Source organism: Eubalaena glacialis, chromosome X (genome assembly GCF_028564815.1).
Source record: "Eubalaena glacialis isolate mEubGla1 chromosome X, mEubGla1.1.hap2.+ XY, whole genome shotgun sequence".
Taxonomy (NCBI): domain Eukaryota; kingdom Metazoa; phylum Chordata; class Mammalia; order Artiodactyla; family Balaenidae; genus Eubalaena; species Eubalaena glacialis.
The window spans coordinates 102,906,888-102,925,721 of record NC_083736.1 but is presented as its reverse complement, the minus strand read 5'-3'; the positions used below and the strand labels follow the sequence as shown (position 1 = coordinate 102,925,721).

General features: G+C 37.2%; 1 protein-coding gene across 1 annotated transcript in view; it reads right to left on the bottom strand.

The window, feature by feature from the left end:
* ALG13 (ALG13 UDP-N-acetylglucosaminyltransferase subunit) overlaps positions 1–18,834 on the bottom strand; it is a 72,031-nt gene that overhangs the window by 14,998 nt on the left and 38,199 nt on the right. Inside the window, 8 exon segments of the mRNA XM_061178556.1 lie at positions 1,929–2,111; positions 10,083–10,251; positions 11,527–11,598; positions 15,081–15,136; positions 15,233–15,265; positions 17,763–17,883; positions 18,252–18,408; positions 18,602–18,715. Coding sequence (XP_061034539.1) covers positions 1,929–2,111; positions 10,083–10,251; positions 11,527–11,598; positions 15,081–15,136; positions 15,233–15,265; positions 17,763–17,883; positions 18,252–18,408; positions 18,602–18,715 — 905 coding nt within the window.

Here is an 18,834-nt window from a genome sequence, read left to right as displayed (position 1 = left end):
AAGTAGAAGGAGATAAGGTACAGTTTTGGAAAAATGACCAGCAATTTCTTATAAAACTAAACACACACCTATCTATGCCCATCAATTCCACTCCTAGGTATTTGCCCAAGGGAAATGAAAACACATGTTCACAAAGACTTTTACAAGCATGTTCATAGCAGCTTTATCATAACTGATCCAAACTAGAATAGTCCAGGTGTCCCTCAACAGGAGAATGGACAAACTGTAGAATACCCATACGATGAAATACTACTCAGCAATAAAAGCAAATACACTACTGATAATACACAGCAACATGGAAGAATCTCAAAAAACATTACACTGAGTTTAAGAAGCCTCCATAAAGAGTACATACTGTATTATATTCACATGAAATTCTAAAACAGGTAAAACTAGGGCAGAAAAATATCAGAACAGTGGTTGTCTCTGGGGGGAAGTAGAGATGGGGTAGGGAAAGACTGGCAAGGGGCATGAAGGAACTTTGTGGGATAATGATAATGTTTTATAACTTGATTGGGATTTGGGTTACACAGGTGCATGTACTCACCTGTCAAAACTCAGCAAGTGTACATTTAAGATTTGTTCATTTTATTATATGTAAACTTTACATCAAAAGAAAAAATAAATACCAAACTCTAGTTAATGATATGTATGTTCAAGTTTTTAATGGGGAAGAATGATGTCTACAATTTACTTTGAAATGCACCAGAAAGATGGATTAATTGATGGACAGAGAGATGGATGGAGGAAAAGATGGAGAAATGCATGCTAATGCAAGTATAGTTAACTGTTAACAATAGAATATAGGTGGTGGATATATGAATATTCATCTTAAAATTCAAATTCATGTATGTCTAAACATTTTCAAAATAAAATGCTGGAAAATGCAAAATCAGCATTATGTGCTGAGAAGATCTTGGGCAGGGGTAGGTAGGTGAGGGGAGAGGAGTAAAGGGATCATTGTTCAATGATACATTATTAATAAAATAGAAAACCAAGGAAAAGAGTCAATGTTTTGCATGGCCTAAAGAGAAGAAAGAAGGGAGATGAAGATGAGGAATTTCATTGTAGACAGACTGAGTCTGAAATAAAAGTAAGAAAGCCAAGTGAAAATGTCTAGCAAGTAGGTAGAGGCCAAAGCCAGATAGATTTAGAAATCATCTACATAAAGTTGATAATCAAGTTTTAAGGAAGAGAAAAAGAACAGAATGGAGTTGAAGATCCTGGTGACTACCTTAGGGGCTGAAAAAAACCAAAATAGAATAGAAAAGCAGCTAGAAAAATCAAGGGAATGTTACAGCAAAAAAAAAAAAAAAAAGTATGAAGAGCTACGAACAACTTTCAACTACAATTCTCTTTTGAGATACACTGCCAAACTGAGGGGTAACAAAAAACTTCCAATGGAAAGCTACTCCTTAGTTTAATTAAGGAAACAACACATGGCTGAAATCCAAGGCAGATCAGAGCCCCCCCCCCGATTCCTCCCCCCAAAACCTTTTCCAATTCTTCAAAATTCAGTTGGAATCTTAAATATCAAGAATGCAACAATTTCATGCACTTGTGGTAGGCATTAAATAAAAGAAATGGAGAAAATTTTGTTATCAACTCCTGCTTTTCAAGAAAAATAATTGACAGCAGATATCCAGTTGAGAATCTTCTTCAGGGCAGACATGTAGCTACCTTAGAAAAGCAGCGTGAGTCAGCTCAACCATACGCTTCTTGATTATGCAGAAGATATTCTCAGCTTTCGGTTCCTTCTTTCCTTAGTCATTTACCTAGCATTATGCTCTCAAGTCAATTTCCATTTGGTCCACCACCCTACCCTCATTGGTCAACCAAAGAGAGATATGCTCTAAAATTTAAAATTAAAAAACCAAAAAAAAAACCAGACCTAAATAACCCTCACCCAAGTCTCAAAATCTACTTACCTTGAGGCAGATCACTGCCACGTGGATCACAGGAATAAGGTGGAGGTAGTGATGGTAAGTTTGAAGCCTCTCTCACCTCAAGAGGAGGAGGAGGAGGTGGTGGTGGAGGAGGTGGAGGTGGTAGAGAGGCAGCAGCAGCAGGAATAGGAGCAGCCAGGTATGGATAGGATGCTGAAGCAATCACTAAAAAAGAAACAAAACAAAGTAGCAATGTACAGCTGTAACATCTTACAAGCAGTAGCTCATCCTCTATTTCTTTTGTGTTCCCAATACAGTCAAGCAACTCTGAGTCTTATGGTTTGACTTAAAAACAAAAACTTAGAAGGTAAATTGCACATATTCTTTTAGACATGCTAGTTGAAAAGTAGGAGTTCATTACAGGTTATTTTGAGTTAAGGAAATTACTTGACATTAAAAGGAAAAAAACTAGAAACTACAGAGGCTTGACTACCAAGATTTTGAACATCAGCTAACATGTACATAAATAAATACTACTAAAGCAAAATTTTTACTTAGCTTAATACAAAGTTAAGGATGTTTTCAGCCATCTGCCAAATCACAAGATGTAGAAGCTAATACGAGAGACTAAATTGCACAGATTACAGATTTAAGCAATCCTTGAAGGTTTCTACTTGGTAGCATCAGAGGAATATAGAGAACTCTAAATCATAACAGTTCCATTTCTAAGGACCTACAGAATCTAAAACAGACAGGCTAGATGAACTATCTTATCCCTTTAACTTTCTATAACTGTTACTATAGTTTAAAAACCACAGTCACTTAGGAGTTCCACAATTTTTGACATAAGAAATTCAAATACAATTGTTTAAATATCAATACATTCCTCTATGATGATAAAGGCAGCAATGTGGTTCCAACCTAGTGAAAATAAATTATCTCCACATATACATACTATGTTAGATAAATTTGTTAAATTTTTGGATACAACCCTTCAAGTTTAATTGAACATTTTAGCTGACTTAGAAATTCCAGTACTAAATTTTATCACTGTGTTGCCTGCATTATAATTTTACCCCTGCGAAGTATAGAAAGTTTGGGCTCATTGTTCAATAAAGGTTTAAATTTGGAGTTTAGAACACTTAGTTTAGTACAAGAACAGTCCACACAAGCTGAATTTGTTATTCTGGTAATTTAGCAAGAGGAATTTAAGGCCAAGTATTAGAAGTAATCCACATTGCTTTCATTCACCAACAAAAATACTAACAACACATTTATTTATACCCTTTATACAACTACAGGCTAATAGTAATAGGAAATCTAAATCTTAGGGTGATTTAAAACTTGATAACCAACTCTTTTGGGGTGATGAAACTGTTCTCTTGATTGTGGTGGTAGTTACACAATGCTATGCATTGTTAAAACTCACAGAACAGGGCACCAAAAAATAAATTTTACTGTATCTAAATTAAACAGTAAATTTAAAAAATTTGCTCAAATAACTTTCGAGTTTTGGAGTTTTGTCATGCATGTAGAAATCGCCACTTTTACAGTTTTAGAAGAGGATTTAATTTTTAGAACATCTCCAAATGCTCTAAAGATTCATGGATTTGTTTTCTATAAAATAATGGCTTCAACAAAGCCACACTCTTATTCCTTTTAAACTAGCACTCAAATCACACCATTTTTTTCAAAAACAACTGGAGTAAGTTCAATTAGCTAAAAATAGTAGAATGTGATTATGATTACAAGGTAAAAACCAACTACTAGACATAGAGGTAGCTAAGTAAGTTCTCCTGGGCCTGAGAGAATCAAGGACGGAAGAAATTTGGAGGTTACTTTGAACTTTTTTTTTTTTGATTGATAACTTAAATTACATTAAAATTAAGAATTTCTCTTCATCAAAAGGTACCACAGGAAAAATGAAAATATCAACAAAGTGAGAGAAAATATTTACAATACATATAACTGGTAACATATTAGTATCTAGGACAAACCTCCGGTTTCATTTAGCATGATTAACATATTGGGCGCAATAATTCTTTGTTGTGGAGGCTGTTTTAGCATCATCCCTGGCCTCAACTTATTAGATGCCAGTAGCTCTCCCCTGCCAAGTTGTAGGACCATTGAAAATGTCTGCAGACATTGTCAAATGTTTCCTAAGGGGCAAATTCTCCTCCAGCTGAGAATCACAGATCTAAACTAAGTGAAAAATGAAATAAGTCAGACAAAGACAGATACCCTACATCAGGGGTCCCCAACCGGTCGCGGCCTGTTAGGAACCGGGATACAGCAGGAGGTGCGCGGCGGGCAAGCGAGCGAAGCTTCATCTGCTGCTCCCCATCGCTCGCGTTACTGCCTGAAGCACCCCCCACCCTCACCCCCGTCTGTGGAAAACCTGTCTTCCATGAAACCGGTCCCCGGTGCCAAAAAGGTTGGGGACCAATGCTCTACATTATCACTTTTATGTGGAATCTAAAAAATAAAACAAATGACTATAAAAAAACAGAAACAGATTCAGATATAGAGAACAAACTAGTGGTTGGTTACCAGTGGGGAGAGTGAAGAGGAGCAAAAAAGGGGTAGGGGATTAAGAGATACAAACTACTATGTATAAAATAAGCAACAAGGATATATTGTACAGCACAGGGAAATATAGCCATTATTTAGTAATTGAACTCAACTTTCTTTTAAAATGCATATTATAATACGTTCCATAAGAAAAAGCTTTTAAAACTTCCAGTTGCTCTAAAGATGCATGAGCATCTAATTCGCAGACTTAACAGGGCTCTATAGGCTTACCAGGTATAGTTCAAGGGATGGACCCAGAACAATGGAAGCAAACTTTTCTAAAAGTGAATGGAAACCAATGAAATTCATTCAAAAAGCTTATTTCCTTGTCCATGCAGCTGCAGTCTGCTTCAGGACATTTCAGAAGAGAACATGAATATACATAGTAAGACTCAGCTTCTCTAGAGACCAAAGGGCAGGGCCAGTACTAAAGTGCAGTGAGGTGCAAAATTTAAAGGGCCACCAAATTAAATCAAAAAAAAAAAAATTCATGATGAATAAAATACCAAAATTCTAAAAGACAGGATTCAAGCTTGCAGTTGTATGACCCCAAGAGTGCCTGCCTCACTCACCTCACCCTAAGCCTGGCCCACAGTTCCTATCTTTTAAAAAAACTTTGATACTTTATCATGGATTCTTTTTTTGCATTAGTGTTGTTTTTTTTAATAGTGCATTAAAGTATTATTTATCTTGATCACTGTGGGTTTGTTTTTTTCTTTTGACACTCCCTTAAATTTTGTACCCAGAGCAAGTAAGTCACTAGTTCTGGCCCTGGCAAAAGACTTGGAAACAGTTACCAAAAAACTCAGTTAACAGGATTTAATGCCTATGAAGACAATCATAATAAAAGCAATCATGGCATCTAGTTACCTGGCAGATAGGAAGTGACTTAAAGGAGGATGGGATGGGGCTGCCAGACAGACACATGAGTAACAATGAGAAACTTGAGTTTTATCTAGAGGACAAGAACGACAAAGAGCAACTAAAAAGCAGCCATTACCTATTAGAGTTATAGTTGAGGTCCACAAGTGGCTCAACAAAAAGTAAAAGGAAGGCCGTATACATTTTTAGAAGTATCTACAAAAAACCATAAATCTGGCATTTAAAGGGTAAGCTTTCAATGATTCTACATAAATGGGGTATTACAATGCTTGATTTCACCTGTCACTTGTTTTTTTAAGCTCAGACATCTGCTGGAAGCAGATAGCCAACATGTTCCCCTACAATTAGCACAAAGTAGTAAAACCAGTACCTACATTAACATTTCCAATGAAAAATTTCTGTGGTCATTAATGAACATATATTGCATGTTTTGCTCCAGGCACAGTGGCTAAGTACTTAACTTTTACATTATAAATAAAACAGATACAGAAAACAAATCAAACGAATTTTCAGCTGGACACTATCCAGGTTAAGAAAGAAAGCTTTGCCAGCCATTTCAGAAAACCTCCATGCACTCCATCACAATCACCACCCTCTTACCCCCACCATAATCAACCATTATCCTGACTTTCATAGTAATCACTTCTTTGTAGTTTTAAGTGTTTTGTCACCCAAATGTGCATCCCTAGACAGTTTTTTAAAAACTGTATCTTGAACCTCTTTTAATCTATAGGTCCTTTCTCCATCCCTGTCATTTCCTTTCAATTTGTCTTTTGAAGACCCCTTGACCTGTTGAGTTTCCCAGTCTGGATTTTGCTGATTATATACTCATGGTGCATTTCAATATGTTCTTGTATTTCCTGCAAATAGGCAGCTAGATCCAGAAGACTAGATCAGACTCAGGATTGATTCCTTTGGCAGTCTATAGGTAATGTCTCACTATCTTTGCAATCTTAGCAGCTATCGCTGTTTAATATGCATCCGTTCAGTAACGACTGCAAAATGATTACATTCTGCCACTTCTTTTTCACTGATTAGAATACTAATATATAGAAATATTTCCCCTCATCTACTATTTGGTTACCCCGTAAAATAGTTCATATAAGAAAGGCAGGATAAATACTTGATTCTTTCACTTTACTGTCCCGTTTTCAAGAACGTAAACTGGTTTCCTAACATCCTCTTAAGAGAACCAATTCTTTTTTCAGTTATGTATTCTTTTCAGATTATTTTCCATTATATGTTATTATTAGATATTGATTACAGTTCCCTGTGCTATACAGTAAATCCTTGTTTTTTTATCTATTTTATGTATAGTTGTTTATATATATGTATAGTTGTTAATCCCAAGAGAACCAATTTTTAAAATATCATCAGGAACTTTTAAATATATTTGATGTGTTCCAATCTATTGCAATTATCATTGTTGAAGCTCAAACTGTTCCATCTTTGGCCAGTGGGAACCTCTTCAAGATGGCTCCTGAGTCCTTTTGACATGACCCCCAGTACTCGTTGATAGCTTCCTTGCTATCTAGCATGACAAGATGATCCAGGCTAATCTTGAACATTTCCTGCCCAGACCTGGAACCAGAAATTTCTCCATAAAGCTGTTTGTTTCTGTTTAAGTGAGAAGCAGCATTTCAATGTCACAAACTGAGTGCTAAAGATACTCATTGTTTCTAGGCCTTTTCAGTGGACAGAGCTAGGAAATACACAAATTTAAAAATAAAATACCTCAAGTTCATATTGATACTTCCAATTCAAATGTGATACCATAAAAGTTTCTCCTTAGCCTCTTTTAGTACATGTTTATTACCTTTCTTCCATACTAAGATCCCGGTTTGCAAGGACACACACAGCAGGATAAAACTGGAATATCCCACACTCATTTTAGCCGACATTATAGTCTCTGAATAACAATCTAAGTATCTAGATAAAAGAACCTGATGTGTTTATTGAAAGCATTAAAAAATGCTTGGCACATGGTCTCTCAATTCTCCCATTTTTAAAAATAGCTATACTGTACCTATATTGTTCAAATATAAGGCTTTACATAGTATGTTATCAACCTCTCAGCCCTCATTTTGTGTTAAGTATATATTTAATACTTACAATCAGGTCTTAAAGCTGATGTCTTTTATTGTTTTGGTGGTCTATAAGTCAAAATCATTCTCCAATACACTCTGTCCCTTCAATACAACTTTCTGTGATGGCAGAAATATTCGTTATCTGTGCTGTCCAATACAGTAGCCACTAGCCACGTGTGGCTTTGAGCACCTGGCATGTGGTTAGTGTGACCGAGCAACTTTAGACTTATTTTACTTAATTGTAATTAATTAAAATTTAAAGTGTCTTACGTGGCTAGCAATTACCTTACTTGACAGCGTATCTTTAGTAGATTCTTCAAGAAGGGCTCATGCAAATAATATTCTCTGAATTCTTATACATTACCCTTTAAGCCTGAAAATGTTTGGCTGGATATAAAATCTTTGGTTCACATATCCTTTCATTATCTTAAATGTTACTCCATTTTCTTGTAGCGTGAAGCATTGCTGTCAAAGTTTGATGATTATCATTTTATTTCCTTTATACTCCATAGGCTCTTTTTCTTTAAAGTCCAGTTGTTTTACTAGAATATCCTGGTGTTGGTTGCTCTGGCTCAATATTCTGCAGAGCGCTGTTTCAGTATGTAGTTTTAAAGTTTTTTAATTTCAGGAAAATTTTCTGAATTATAGTTTTTAGTATTTATTCTTTTCCCTTACTTTGGTTTTCTTCTTCAGGAACTTCTATCAGTGTTGGATATCCTTTGCCTAACTTCAATATGTCACTTTTGAATCTTTCTCTTCGTTTTTTTCATTTTAGATTTCCCCCCTTTCTTACATCTTTCTCTTAAAGCATTATCTGTTATACATACTTGGTCATGTTCTTTATAGTTTTGTCTTCATTACCGAAATGACTTTCTTCCATTTCTAATGCTTTCCTGAGTTCTGTCACCTCATCTGAGTTTTTCTAATCCTGATTTGATATTTTTTAACATTTTGTGTTATTAATGTCTTTACCTCATTTTGAAATAGTTGTTGGTTTAGTTTAAGTTCTGTTTAGTGTGCACATTCTGACATGCTTTTACTGTCTAACAGGGATATTATTCTGTTCTCCTCTTAAAACACCTTTGTATGCAACCTTAGTGCTTTTCTTTCATTTTTTTTAACATCTTTATTGGACTATAATTGCTTTTACAATGGTGTGTTAGTTTCTGCTTTATAACAAGGTGAATCAGCTACACATATACATTCATTTTTATGTGAAATTATTTTTCATGAACTCTAGAACGAGATGGAATACAAGAAAGCTTTTCTAACTTCTTAGGGATCTCTACTGTTTTTGTAGTGTTTAAAAACATGACTGCTTTCTAGGATTCCTTGGCTCTGTTCTCTCAGCTTTAGTCTGGACCTGCTCTTTCCCTATCCTCATCAATTTTGATTCCACTCCCAGCAGTTTCCCCTGCAGTGAGGAATATTATCCTAAAAGGTTGCCCTGCCAGGTCAGTTTTCAGAGTTCTTAGGGGCGAAACTGTTCCAAGCTCTTTAGTCCCTTTACCATGTACCCAAAGCACTCACCTAGTATTGGAGAGGTCAAGTCCCTTCCCAGTCTTAGCTGTTCCTTCCAAATTGGCTGCCCCACTGTCCAGTGAATTCTTATTAGCTCTTTTGGGGTTCTTCTGTTCTCAGGTCCATCAGACAACATCCCCGATGCTTCCGTCTTATTGCTCCCACATTGACCCTGACAGCATGCAGGTCTTGTGACTGATGGTTTGTCCCTACCTGCTTAAATTTTGGGGTTCATGGGGAGGCCCTGTCACCTAGTTTTGTTGTTAAACATTGTCCCATGGGTTTTGGTTTTGCTATTTCCTTTTTTTTTTTTAATTAATTAATTAATTTATTTATTTTTGGCTGTGTTGGGTCTTCGTTTCTGTGTGAGGACTTTCTCCAGTTGCGGCGAGTGGGGGCCGCTCTTCATCGCGGTGCGCGGGCCTCTCACTATCGTGGCCTCTCTTGTTGCGGAGCACAGGCTCCAGACGCGCAGGCTCAGCAGCTGTGGCTCACGGGCCCAGTTGCTCCGCGGCATGTGGGATCTTCCCAGACCAGGGCTCGAACCCGTGTCCCCTGTATTGGCAGGCAGATTCTCAACCACTGCGCCACCAGGGAAACCCCAACTATTTCCATTTTTATTTGGGGACGCAGACTGAAAAGCTATGCTGTTGTTGCCACCACTTTCCCAGAATTCTGCTGAAAATTTTAAATTATATTAACTCAGTGGAATTTCACAACCACTTCATAAATTGGTAATTGGTACTATCAGTACCTCCAAGCTCACAGATAAGAAAGGTTCAATAATTTGTCCAAAATTACATAGCTAGTAAGTTGTAAAACCAAGATTCTAACCTGGATCTCTTAAATTCTAGACCCAAACTTTTCAGGAATTAATTCTGTGAAATGTGAAATACCTTTACCTTAATTTCTGTATAATAAAACTTAACCTGAAGTTTAAGAAACTAGTACAAGTCCTCTAAGGGTTGGCAAAACAATAGCTATGAAATCATATCAAAGCCAAATTTGCAAGAAAAAAAATTGAAATTTAATACTGGAGGTTAAAGTAATCTTATCTAATCACTAGAATTGTTGTATGGGCATGTTCATGAATAGAAAAAGAGGCTTCCAAAGTAAGGAACCACTAATAACCTACCTGGCCTGCCTTGTGTAGGTGGAGATACAAATAGAGGCTGTATAGCATTCTGTGAGGAAATTGAAATGGTACTGCTAGCTTGATTAGCTGCTGCACAGTTAGGTAAGACTGGGGCTGGAACAATATTTGCACAGGAAGCTGCAACTGCTGCAGAATTTACCATCACCACCTGTAAGTGTGGAAGAAAGTTTAGAACTCTAAGTTTGGTTTCACAAACAATATTAGTTTCTTATCTGATCCTAAACTTCAAGAAATAGTATTCTAATAACTAAAACACCAAGAAGCCAATATTTATGTAAACCTAATATAGAAGGTTATTTCTTTTCGAAGACCCCAGATGACTTTGAGAGCTTTACTTTTTTATTTTAATATTTTTCTGGAAAGGTAATACATTAATATGATTCAAAAACCAAGTAAAATTGTATACAATGAAAAGTTTCCTCCAACCCCTGTCCTCCATCTGCCTAGTTCCTCTCTCCACAAACAAGTAACCTCTGGGTTTCCTGAATATTATCCAGAAATTTATAGTGCATATTTATTTTTACATGCATATATATTTCCCCACACACACTTTAAAAAAAACAGAAAATGTTCTTTGCTTTTTCTCTTTTTTTTTTTAACTTCGTGAGACTGCAATTTGTTTTTCTGATTAGGCCACAGCACCCAATACAGGGCTGTGCACAGAAAGATGTTCAATAAATGGTAACAGATTCTTCTTCATGAACACCCTGTCCTCACTGTAGTCTCCATTTTCTTATTACCCACTGCAATGTGGCTGCTACCCTCGCTGGTTCTCAGAAACTGTATTCAAAGTCACAGTGGTCTCCATGGCAACAAATCATAGTAGACTCTTGTTAGTCCTTATGTTGCTTGACAGCTTGGCAGCAACTGACACTTGACTATTCCTTGAAACATTCTCTTCCTGGGGCTTCCATAATAATACACTCTCCTGCTTTTCCTCCCTCCTTGGCTATTCCTTCTCTACCCATTTTCTAAATGGTGATGCACAGGCTCTGTTCTAGATGCTCTTCTCAATCTCTTCCTTTTTCCAGGATGACCTTATTTACTCCTACGGTTTCAGCTACCTTTCTGATGCCAGCTTCCCATTCTATAAGAAAGCTTTACATTTTAAGTTTCAGGAAATGGCACAGACTTGACAGGTAATTTATATTAACTCACTCATTATATAAGAGGCTCAGAGTAGACTGAGTAGTCCAATGCCAGCACACAGAACAGTGTCTGGAACACAGTAGATGCTCCATCAATTTGTTAATAAATTTACTAATTATTGTGCCAGGCACCAGGAAGTATAATAACACTTAACATAAGAATATAAGCAGCTTCTTTGAAGTATGATGAAGGGCAAAGAGAACAAAAAGAAAAAATTCATTTTCTTCTGTTTAGGCCACTGCAACTGACTGCAAAATAAAACTATAAAGATTACCTTCTGGGGGTAGTTGTATGAGGTAACTGCGTCATGAGGAGACATAGAACATCGTCTTCTATCCTCAAGAGACTTTAATGAATACAGAAGTACAAATAAGGGGAAATCAAGAAATTAAACAATACATCAATAAAAGATCTGCTTTGTTTCAACATCTCCTAAAGATAAGTGAAAGTGATCTGTCCTAAAAGTATTCAAATTTGGAGGTGACTACTATGATAATGCTCCAAAAGGTATCACTCTAGTGCCTGACTTAGGTGACTGTTCTATTTCCTATCTACAGAAATCCTGATCATATCCAACTCTAGTCCCAACGTAGATACTAAAATGTAATGGAGAATTGTAATTTAAACACTTTCTCAGTGCCCTCTCTTGCCTTAAAAACCTCAAAATCAGTAGGGCCAGCAACAGTGTTGCTAAAAGAAAGCATTCCATCTAAAGGAACAGCTTGGGACAAGGGTGGATAACTGGTTGGTCAGCTGCATCCTACCTAAGCAGGATGTAGTATAATCCAAACACCATTCCCCTTTGGCTCAAGACCTTGTCTTTGTGAAAGTAACAATGATTTTAAAAGGCTCAGAATTATGCATGACAGACCGTCATGACAGAAAAACTAGCAGCAGAAGCTGGTAATAAGGACACAGAGGAAATCAGGGGAAGTAATCACAGGAAACAAGAGGAACCACATCGGGACAAAGATAAGCCCAACTTAACATGGACCTAAGAGTGCATGTTTCGAAAGTCTGTGTTCAAGTACAGCCCAAGTACTGGCCAAAAAGCAAACTTCAGCCCTGGCTCAGAAGGCCCAGTGTGAATTCTAAACAATTCTAGAGAAGGATTTAGGTGAGAGTTGGGCATGGAATTAAGAAGAAAAAATGTTCATGGTTTCTTAGAAGGTTCTGTGCCTGGAAATCTTTAAGTCCTGCATTGGTCTTCTCCCCTCAGAATGCTGTGAAAAAATTACTTAGAAAAATTACTTAGAAACTTGGTGACTGGGGAGTGGGAGTGGAGCACGTCATGAAGAGATTGAAACCTACTGGGGATGTATGATAAAGTAAGTTCAGAAAAAGGAACACGTGACAAGTGAAATTAAAGGGACAGAAAGAAAGCGTCTACTCTTGTCATCCCTGAAGGCGAGATTTTTACTTGCTTTTTCAACTTGGGTGGCTATTTCAAGAAATGGTGTAAAAAGCATGTGATATGAGAATAGTAATGACAGAGTGAGAGGAAAAACTATTTCTCTAGCAGGGGCAAAGGAAGGGAAGGAGAAATAATGGGAAGAGAATTATATATCACAGTTTTCATCACCTTCCTAAGATGTATTGCCTAAACAGTAAAAACAAAAATTCAGTACATGAAGCTATCAAAGTTAAGATTAATCACAGAGAGTAGAGGGTAGTCATTCAACTTCCTCACAAATATTCCAGCTCTCCTCCTAGGTACATGGGTAGGTTGCTCTTCCTGGCCTCATCTAATTAGGTATGGGCACGTGACTTGTTTGGACAATGAAATATGAGAAATATTGAGAGCCAGCGTTCAATTTCCCTATCTTCAGCTCTGCCAAGGTTGACTGTGAAAGTACATGTCCATCAGCCTCGGTTCCTGAGTGACTCTGATGAACAAAGGCCTGCTACCAACCTGCACTGGACCTATAACATTAGCAAGAACAACTGTGTTAAGCCGCTGAGATTTTGGTGGACTGTTGCTGCAGCATAACCTAGCTTGACCAAAACAGTAATTGGTAACTAAAATTAGGGTGCTGCTGTTAACAAAAACCTAACTTGAGAAGGAGATTATGAATTTGTAGCTCTTAAGGGAAGAGGTTTGGAAAACAGAATGTTAGTTTTGTGTTTTGATTACTGCTGGCAGAGTTTAGCAAGGTATTTTAAGACAGATGTGTACAGAAAAGTAGTTTGTAGGCAGGAATGAAAGGGAATAGAGTCCTTGAATACTAGGACTTGTAGGGTTTGGAGAGGCAACTGCTTCAACTCAAAACTCTAAAAGATAAAATTGATAAATGCTTTGAACAACAAAGAGAAGTTAAAACTCGGCCTTGAAGGAGGACTCAAATCATTGTTAAAATATGATTGCACTAAAGTATCTCAAAGCAAGAGTACCATTAAGGATATAACACCCAATGAATCCTTGCACTTGGACAAAATGGCTCATGGAAAAGTATTCAAAGGTATGGCTCTTTCATCAATGCCTGATAAGCTGAAGGTATTTGCAATCAAGTAGAGAGACAGGGATAAGAGTGCAAAGAATTATAGCAAATCTAAGTAGTATATTTATAAAAAAGAATTGTCAGTATGGCTATTGGCACATAAAACTAATAGGAATCAGAGAAGCTGCACAATAAATTACTCACATAGCCAAAGAAACCATGAGCAGAACTGAAACTATCCAACTGAGATAAAACCACCCTTGGGCCCTCAATTTTCTATGAGTAAGAAGCAGGCTGAGAAAGCTGCTCAGCTGCCAAGATGGATTATTCTCCAATGCCTACTTCAAATATGGCCAAGGAAGGAAGGGCCTTGGAGTAATCAAGAGCCCCAGAAAACAATGAACCAGGGAGCCTCTCCAGAGAACAGTCCCCATGCCTAGGTTGGGGGCCCTCAAAATGTCTGTCCAGCATGATGTCAGAATTGCTATGGGCCAGTAACTGTTTCTCCCATTTTCCCTGCATCTGAATGGGAAGTTCTACTGCAATTTTTCAGTCCCTGCTCTACCACTGGAAATTGGGTATGTAGGGGGTAAATAACTTTGTATATTTGGTTTAGGCCTCCAGATCAAGAGGAACCACATCTGGACCCAATACAAAGAGTACTACACATTTCCCAGAAACCTTGGGCTCTGAGTTTAATCACACTGAAGGGGATTTTGGGGTTGCCTCTCTTGAGGTGGAAGGAAGTATTTTGCCTGTGGGAGTTTCCACTGAATGTTGTAATCCTTAGTGCTGTTAAAATATTTCCAACTTTTTGACTTCTAGGCACAGAGAAGTTAGTCTTCAAGAGAAACATGCTCTGGCCGATGAAAAAGAAATGGAAAAGAAAGTGGTATGTGTCATCTCCAGGTAGAAGCTGTAAGAGCCAGGGCACCATTCACTACCTTTTGTTTCCTGCCTTAGCAATCATGGATGGAGCTTCCATCAGCCTAAGTCCCTAAGCAGAGCCCTCCTGCAGACCTCCACTACACATGTAGCATAACCAAGAAGTAAACTTTTGTTATATTAAGTACCTGAGATTTATGGCCCATTCTTACTGTTAGAAAGATCATGATAAAATCCTCTAAAAAAATCATCATCGCCAATGTTCAAATTTCCTCTTGCATCAACACATATTAAGAACATCTCTAGGATAATTTCTAGAAAGGGGTGTGATCTTGGATGAGTTACTTAATTTCTGGGTCTCAATTTCTTCATCTACAAAATGGGAATGATACCCTAATACCTCATAGGATTGTTCTGATTTAAATACATTCATATGTATAGCACTCAGAACAGTGTTCTAGTACACAGGAGCTATATGTGTTTGTCATTATTATTAAATACCTACCAAGTTTGCTGTAGATTCAGTTGTGCTATAAACACCTGAAGTTTCATAGCCTTGTTCTAGAGGATATAGCCAAAGTAAAAATAATGAGCATTATTTTATAGTTTGAAATTTTATAAATAATGAATACCAGATTTTACCTAGATCTCACTGACCTGAAGGATAAATATATTCTTCATGATATCCTCCTAGAAAAAAAAGACAGAAAAAGTGTGTTTATGTAGGACTTCTTGCTCAGCAGAGCCAGATGGCCAGCACTTGCTTTTTCTCAAGTTTTATGGATATATGTTCAAAACTAAAATGTATACATCCTTGAAACAAGTGATTTGAGCTTTCATACTACTCAACAGATATTAAAGCCAGAGACTGGCTGTAAACAGTACAAATTTCTCCTTTGAAAATTCCCTTAGTTCTTAGAGTTCAGACAGACGTGAAAAACCCACTTGTGTCCAATTCTGGCGGTAGAGTATGTTGATTAACTTCACTGGCTCTGGAGTTAGGTCTAGATTTGAATCCTAATTAACTATATCACTTTAGGCAGGTTATTTAATCTTTGTGTCTTAATTTCTTCACTGTAAAACAGGGTTAACAGTACCTAGCTCATAGTGGGGTGAAAAGAACACAGCATGATGCTTGGCATATAGTAAACGGTGATTATAAAGTAATCTGAGTATAATAACCAATAGTTTGCTTAGGTGAACGTTAAAGGAATAGGGCATGCTTCATCTGTTTTTCAGCCTGATTCAGGTAAATAATACATTTAGAATCAGTTTGTTCTCAGGAGATGGCTTACAGGACTGAAGTACTTTGCTCTAAGACTGCTACACCACTGAAATTCAGAGAAAGTCAATCTTCAATTGGACAGTTTTCCAGCAAATAACACCCCAAAGGTCAAAACTGTATTGATTCTTAAACATGTCACTTATCCAACACACATGCAGGTAACCCCTCCAGACAACAGGATTTAAGGTGAGAACGAATATTTGGTTACTCTGAATATGCCACTATAGGTGAACAGTACATCTGAAGATACCCACTGTGCTAAAAGGAAAAGCAAAAGGGTCATCCTGAGTAAAAGAGCAGAGAGTACGCATACTCAGGCACATGCATGCACACTAAATTATTAGAAATATCTATTTTCTCCAACATAAGTAGCAGAAAGAAGAATATCACAAGAAAATACGTTGACCAGTAAGTCAAATCATTCAGACTGCCTCACACCTCCTTAATCCACCCAATTCCTCCAGAATTGTTTCAGTAGGCATATTTCATTTTACAGAAAAATGGTAAAAAATAAGCACACTCAATGATGAGAGGCACTCTAACAACTATAAAGGTCATGTATACACATGCTTTAGTGTCAGATAAACCCAAATTCAAAATTGATCTCTGCCAGTCACAAAGGACTGCATATTGCATGATTCCTTTTATATGAAATGTCCAGAATAGGCAAAATCCATTAAGACAGAAAGCAGATTGATGGCTGCCTACCACTAGGGGCAGGGGGAGGGGATGCTGGGGGGATAATGAGGAATGATGGCTACTGGGTACAGGGTTTCTTTTTCTAAAATTGATTGTGGTGATGTATGCAACTTTGTGACTATACTAAAAAACACTGAATTGCACTTTAAACATTGAATTGTACACGTGAGGTTAATTGTATAGTATGTAAATTATATCTAAATAAAGCTGTTATAAAAAGGATTAAATCTCTGCCACTTACCAAAGGTATGACTTTGGCCATGTCATTTACCCTTTGAACCTCAATTTCCTCATATAAAAAATAAAGAAGGGCTTCCCTGGTGGGAAGAATTGGTTAAGAATCCACCTGCCAATGCAGGGGCCAGGGGTTCGAGCCCTGGTCCGGGAAGATTCCACATGCCGCGGAGCAACTAAGCCCATGCGCCGCAACTACTGAGCCTGCACTCTAGAGCCCGTGCGCCATAACTACTGAAGCCCGCGCACCTAGAGCCCATGCTCCACAACAAGAGAAGCCACCGCAATGAGAAGCCCATGCACTATAACGAAGAGTAGCCCCAGCTCACTGCAACTAGAGAAAGCTCGCGCGCAGCAACAAAGACCCAATGCAGCCAAAAATAAATAAAAATAAAATAAATTTATTTAAAAAATTTTAATAAAAAAATAATAAATAAAATAAAGATACCACATTCCTCAGAGCGATAAAGTATTATATTAAATTGTAAATATAATTGCTTAGTACAGTACATGGCCATTAGAACTCAATGAATAGTAATGTTTATAGATCAAGTAGATTTCTTTGGGCAACGAAATTATTTCATAGCAGTCTCGTAAAATAAGAGTCACATGAAAAGCCTAAAATAGTTATACAAATGGTGAGGACAACATGAATAGTTCCTCACTAATAAAGAATAGATATTTTCCATACTGAAATCTCACCAAATCAAAACTCACTGAAGACCTATGCAGAGAGCTGAAAGTTTTAACAGTGTAGTGGCCTACAGAAATAGAAGTCTATCTTTCTGAAAAATACCAAGACATCTTCAAAAACCTAGCAAGCTCTGATACAAGAACTGATAACTCTTTCAAAATGAGTTGCCAGAACAGAGTGAGACCCCCCCCCCCCGCAAACCAAAACTTTAGCCCTGTTGTGCTAATACCACAAGAATCATCTTTTAAAAAAATATTTAACTGGAACTGACTCACCATTGTCACTCTGGCCATCACCTTCCTCTGAATTCAAAGTCTGTCTGCCTGAGCTATGTCCTCGCCTTGCAACATGGTATCTCGAAGCATCAGGAACCATTGTAGAGGGCCCTCCATGATTCTGTACCAAAGAGATACACACATACACATGCAGTTCTCCCTATATAGTCAGAGAAAAAGCTATAAATATTTTAAATTTACTTTAGAATCAAAAATATGTGAGGAAATAACGATCAAGAAAACAGAAAATTTTAACCCATACTTATATACGCAAGATTATTTGTCCACCTCTACTCTTCCTCTATAAGAACAGCTTAAAAAAAACATTCTCTCCAATTTTTAAAAGCTCTAAGATGAAAACTCATGTTTTCCAGGAGGGGCTTTATTTGGTCATTTGTAAAACAGCTAAAATGTATCCATATTACCTTCACTTAAAAAAGTACAGTAAAAAAGTAAATAGCTTCTTGAGTAAAATTTTGACCTACTTACAGGTAAAGTTGGATAAGCAGTCTCATCCCCTTCTTCAACTTCATAAAAAGTAATGGTTTCTTCCAAGCCCCTGGGCATCTGTCCATTCTCTGGAACAAAGCTAAACTGGCACTCCTTATTCATACAATGCATCTGGCGGTGACTACGTCTAAAGGAACTTAAGTAGTTTGCAGAATGAGAAGGGGAAAAAAAGATAAAATATGGTAGTAACTTGTTTCTAATTTCTAAATAACAGTTCAAACATCTCAATGTTGACACTTTAAAAAAAATTTAGTCCATATATTTACTGCACAGCAACAAAGTCAGACTCACTCATTTTCTCTAACTTTCAACACTTAAAATTCACTTACCGAGATCTATAGGAGAAGTTATCATAGCTCTGGCAGCACCTTTTACCCGCGCCAGGGTAAAAACCAACTTTAGGGCCTGCCATGTTGTGCCTGTTTATAAAGCGAGGTGAATCCCTAAGAATACAGGGGGAAAAAAAACAGAACTCTTTATTTACTAGTGCTTGAGTAGTCAGTCTTCATAGTTAAATTAACATATCCTTCTAAAAATGACCAAATAGAAAGAGCTTTGCTTT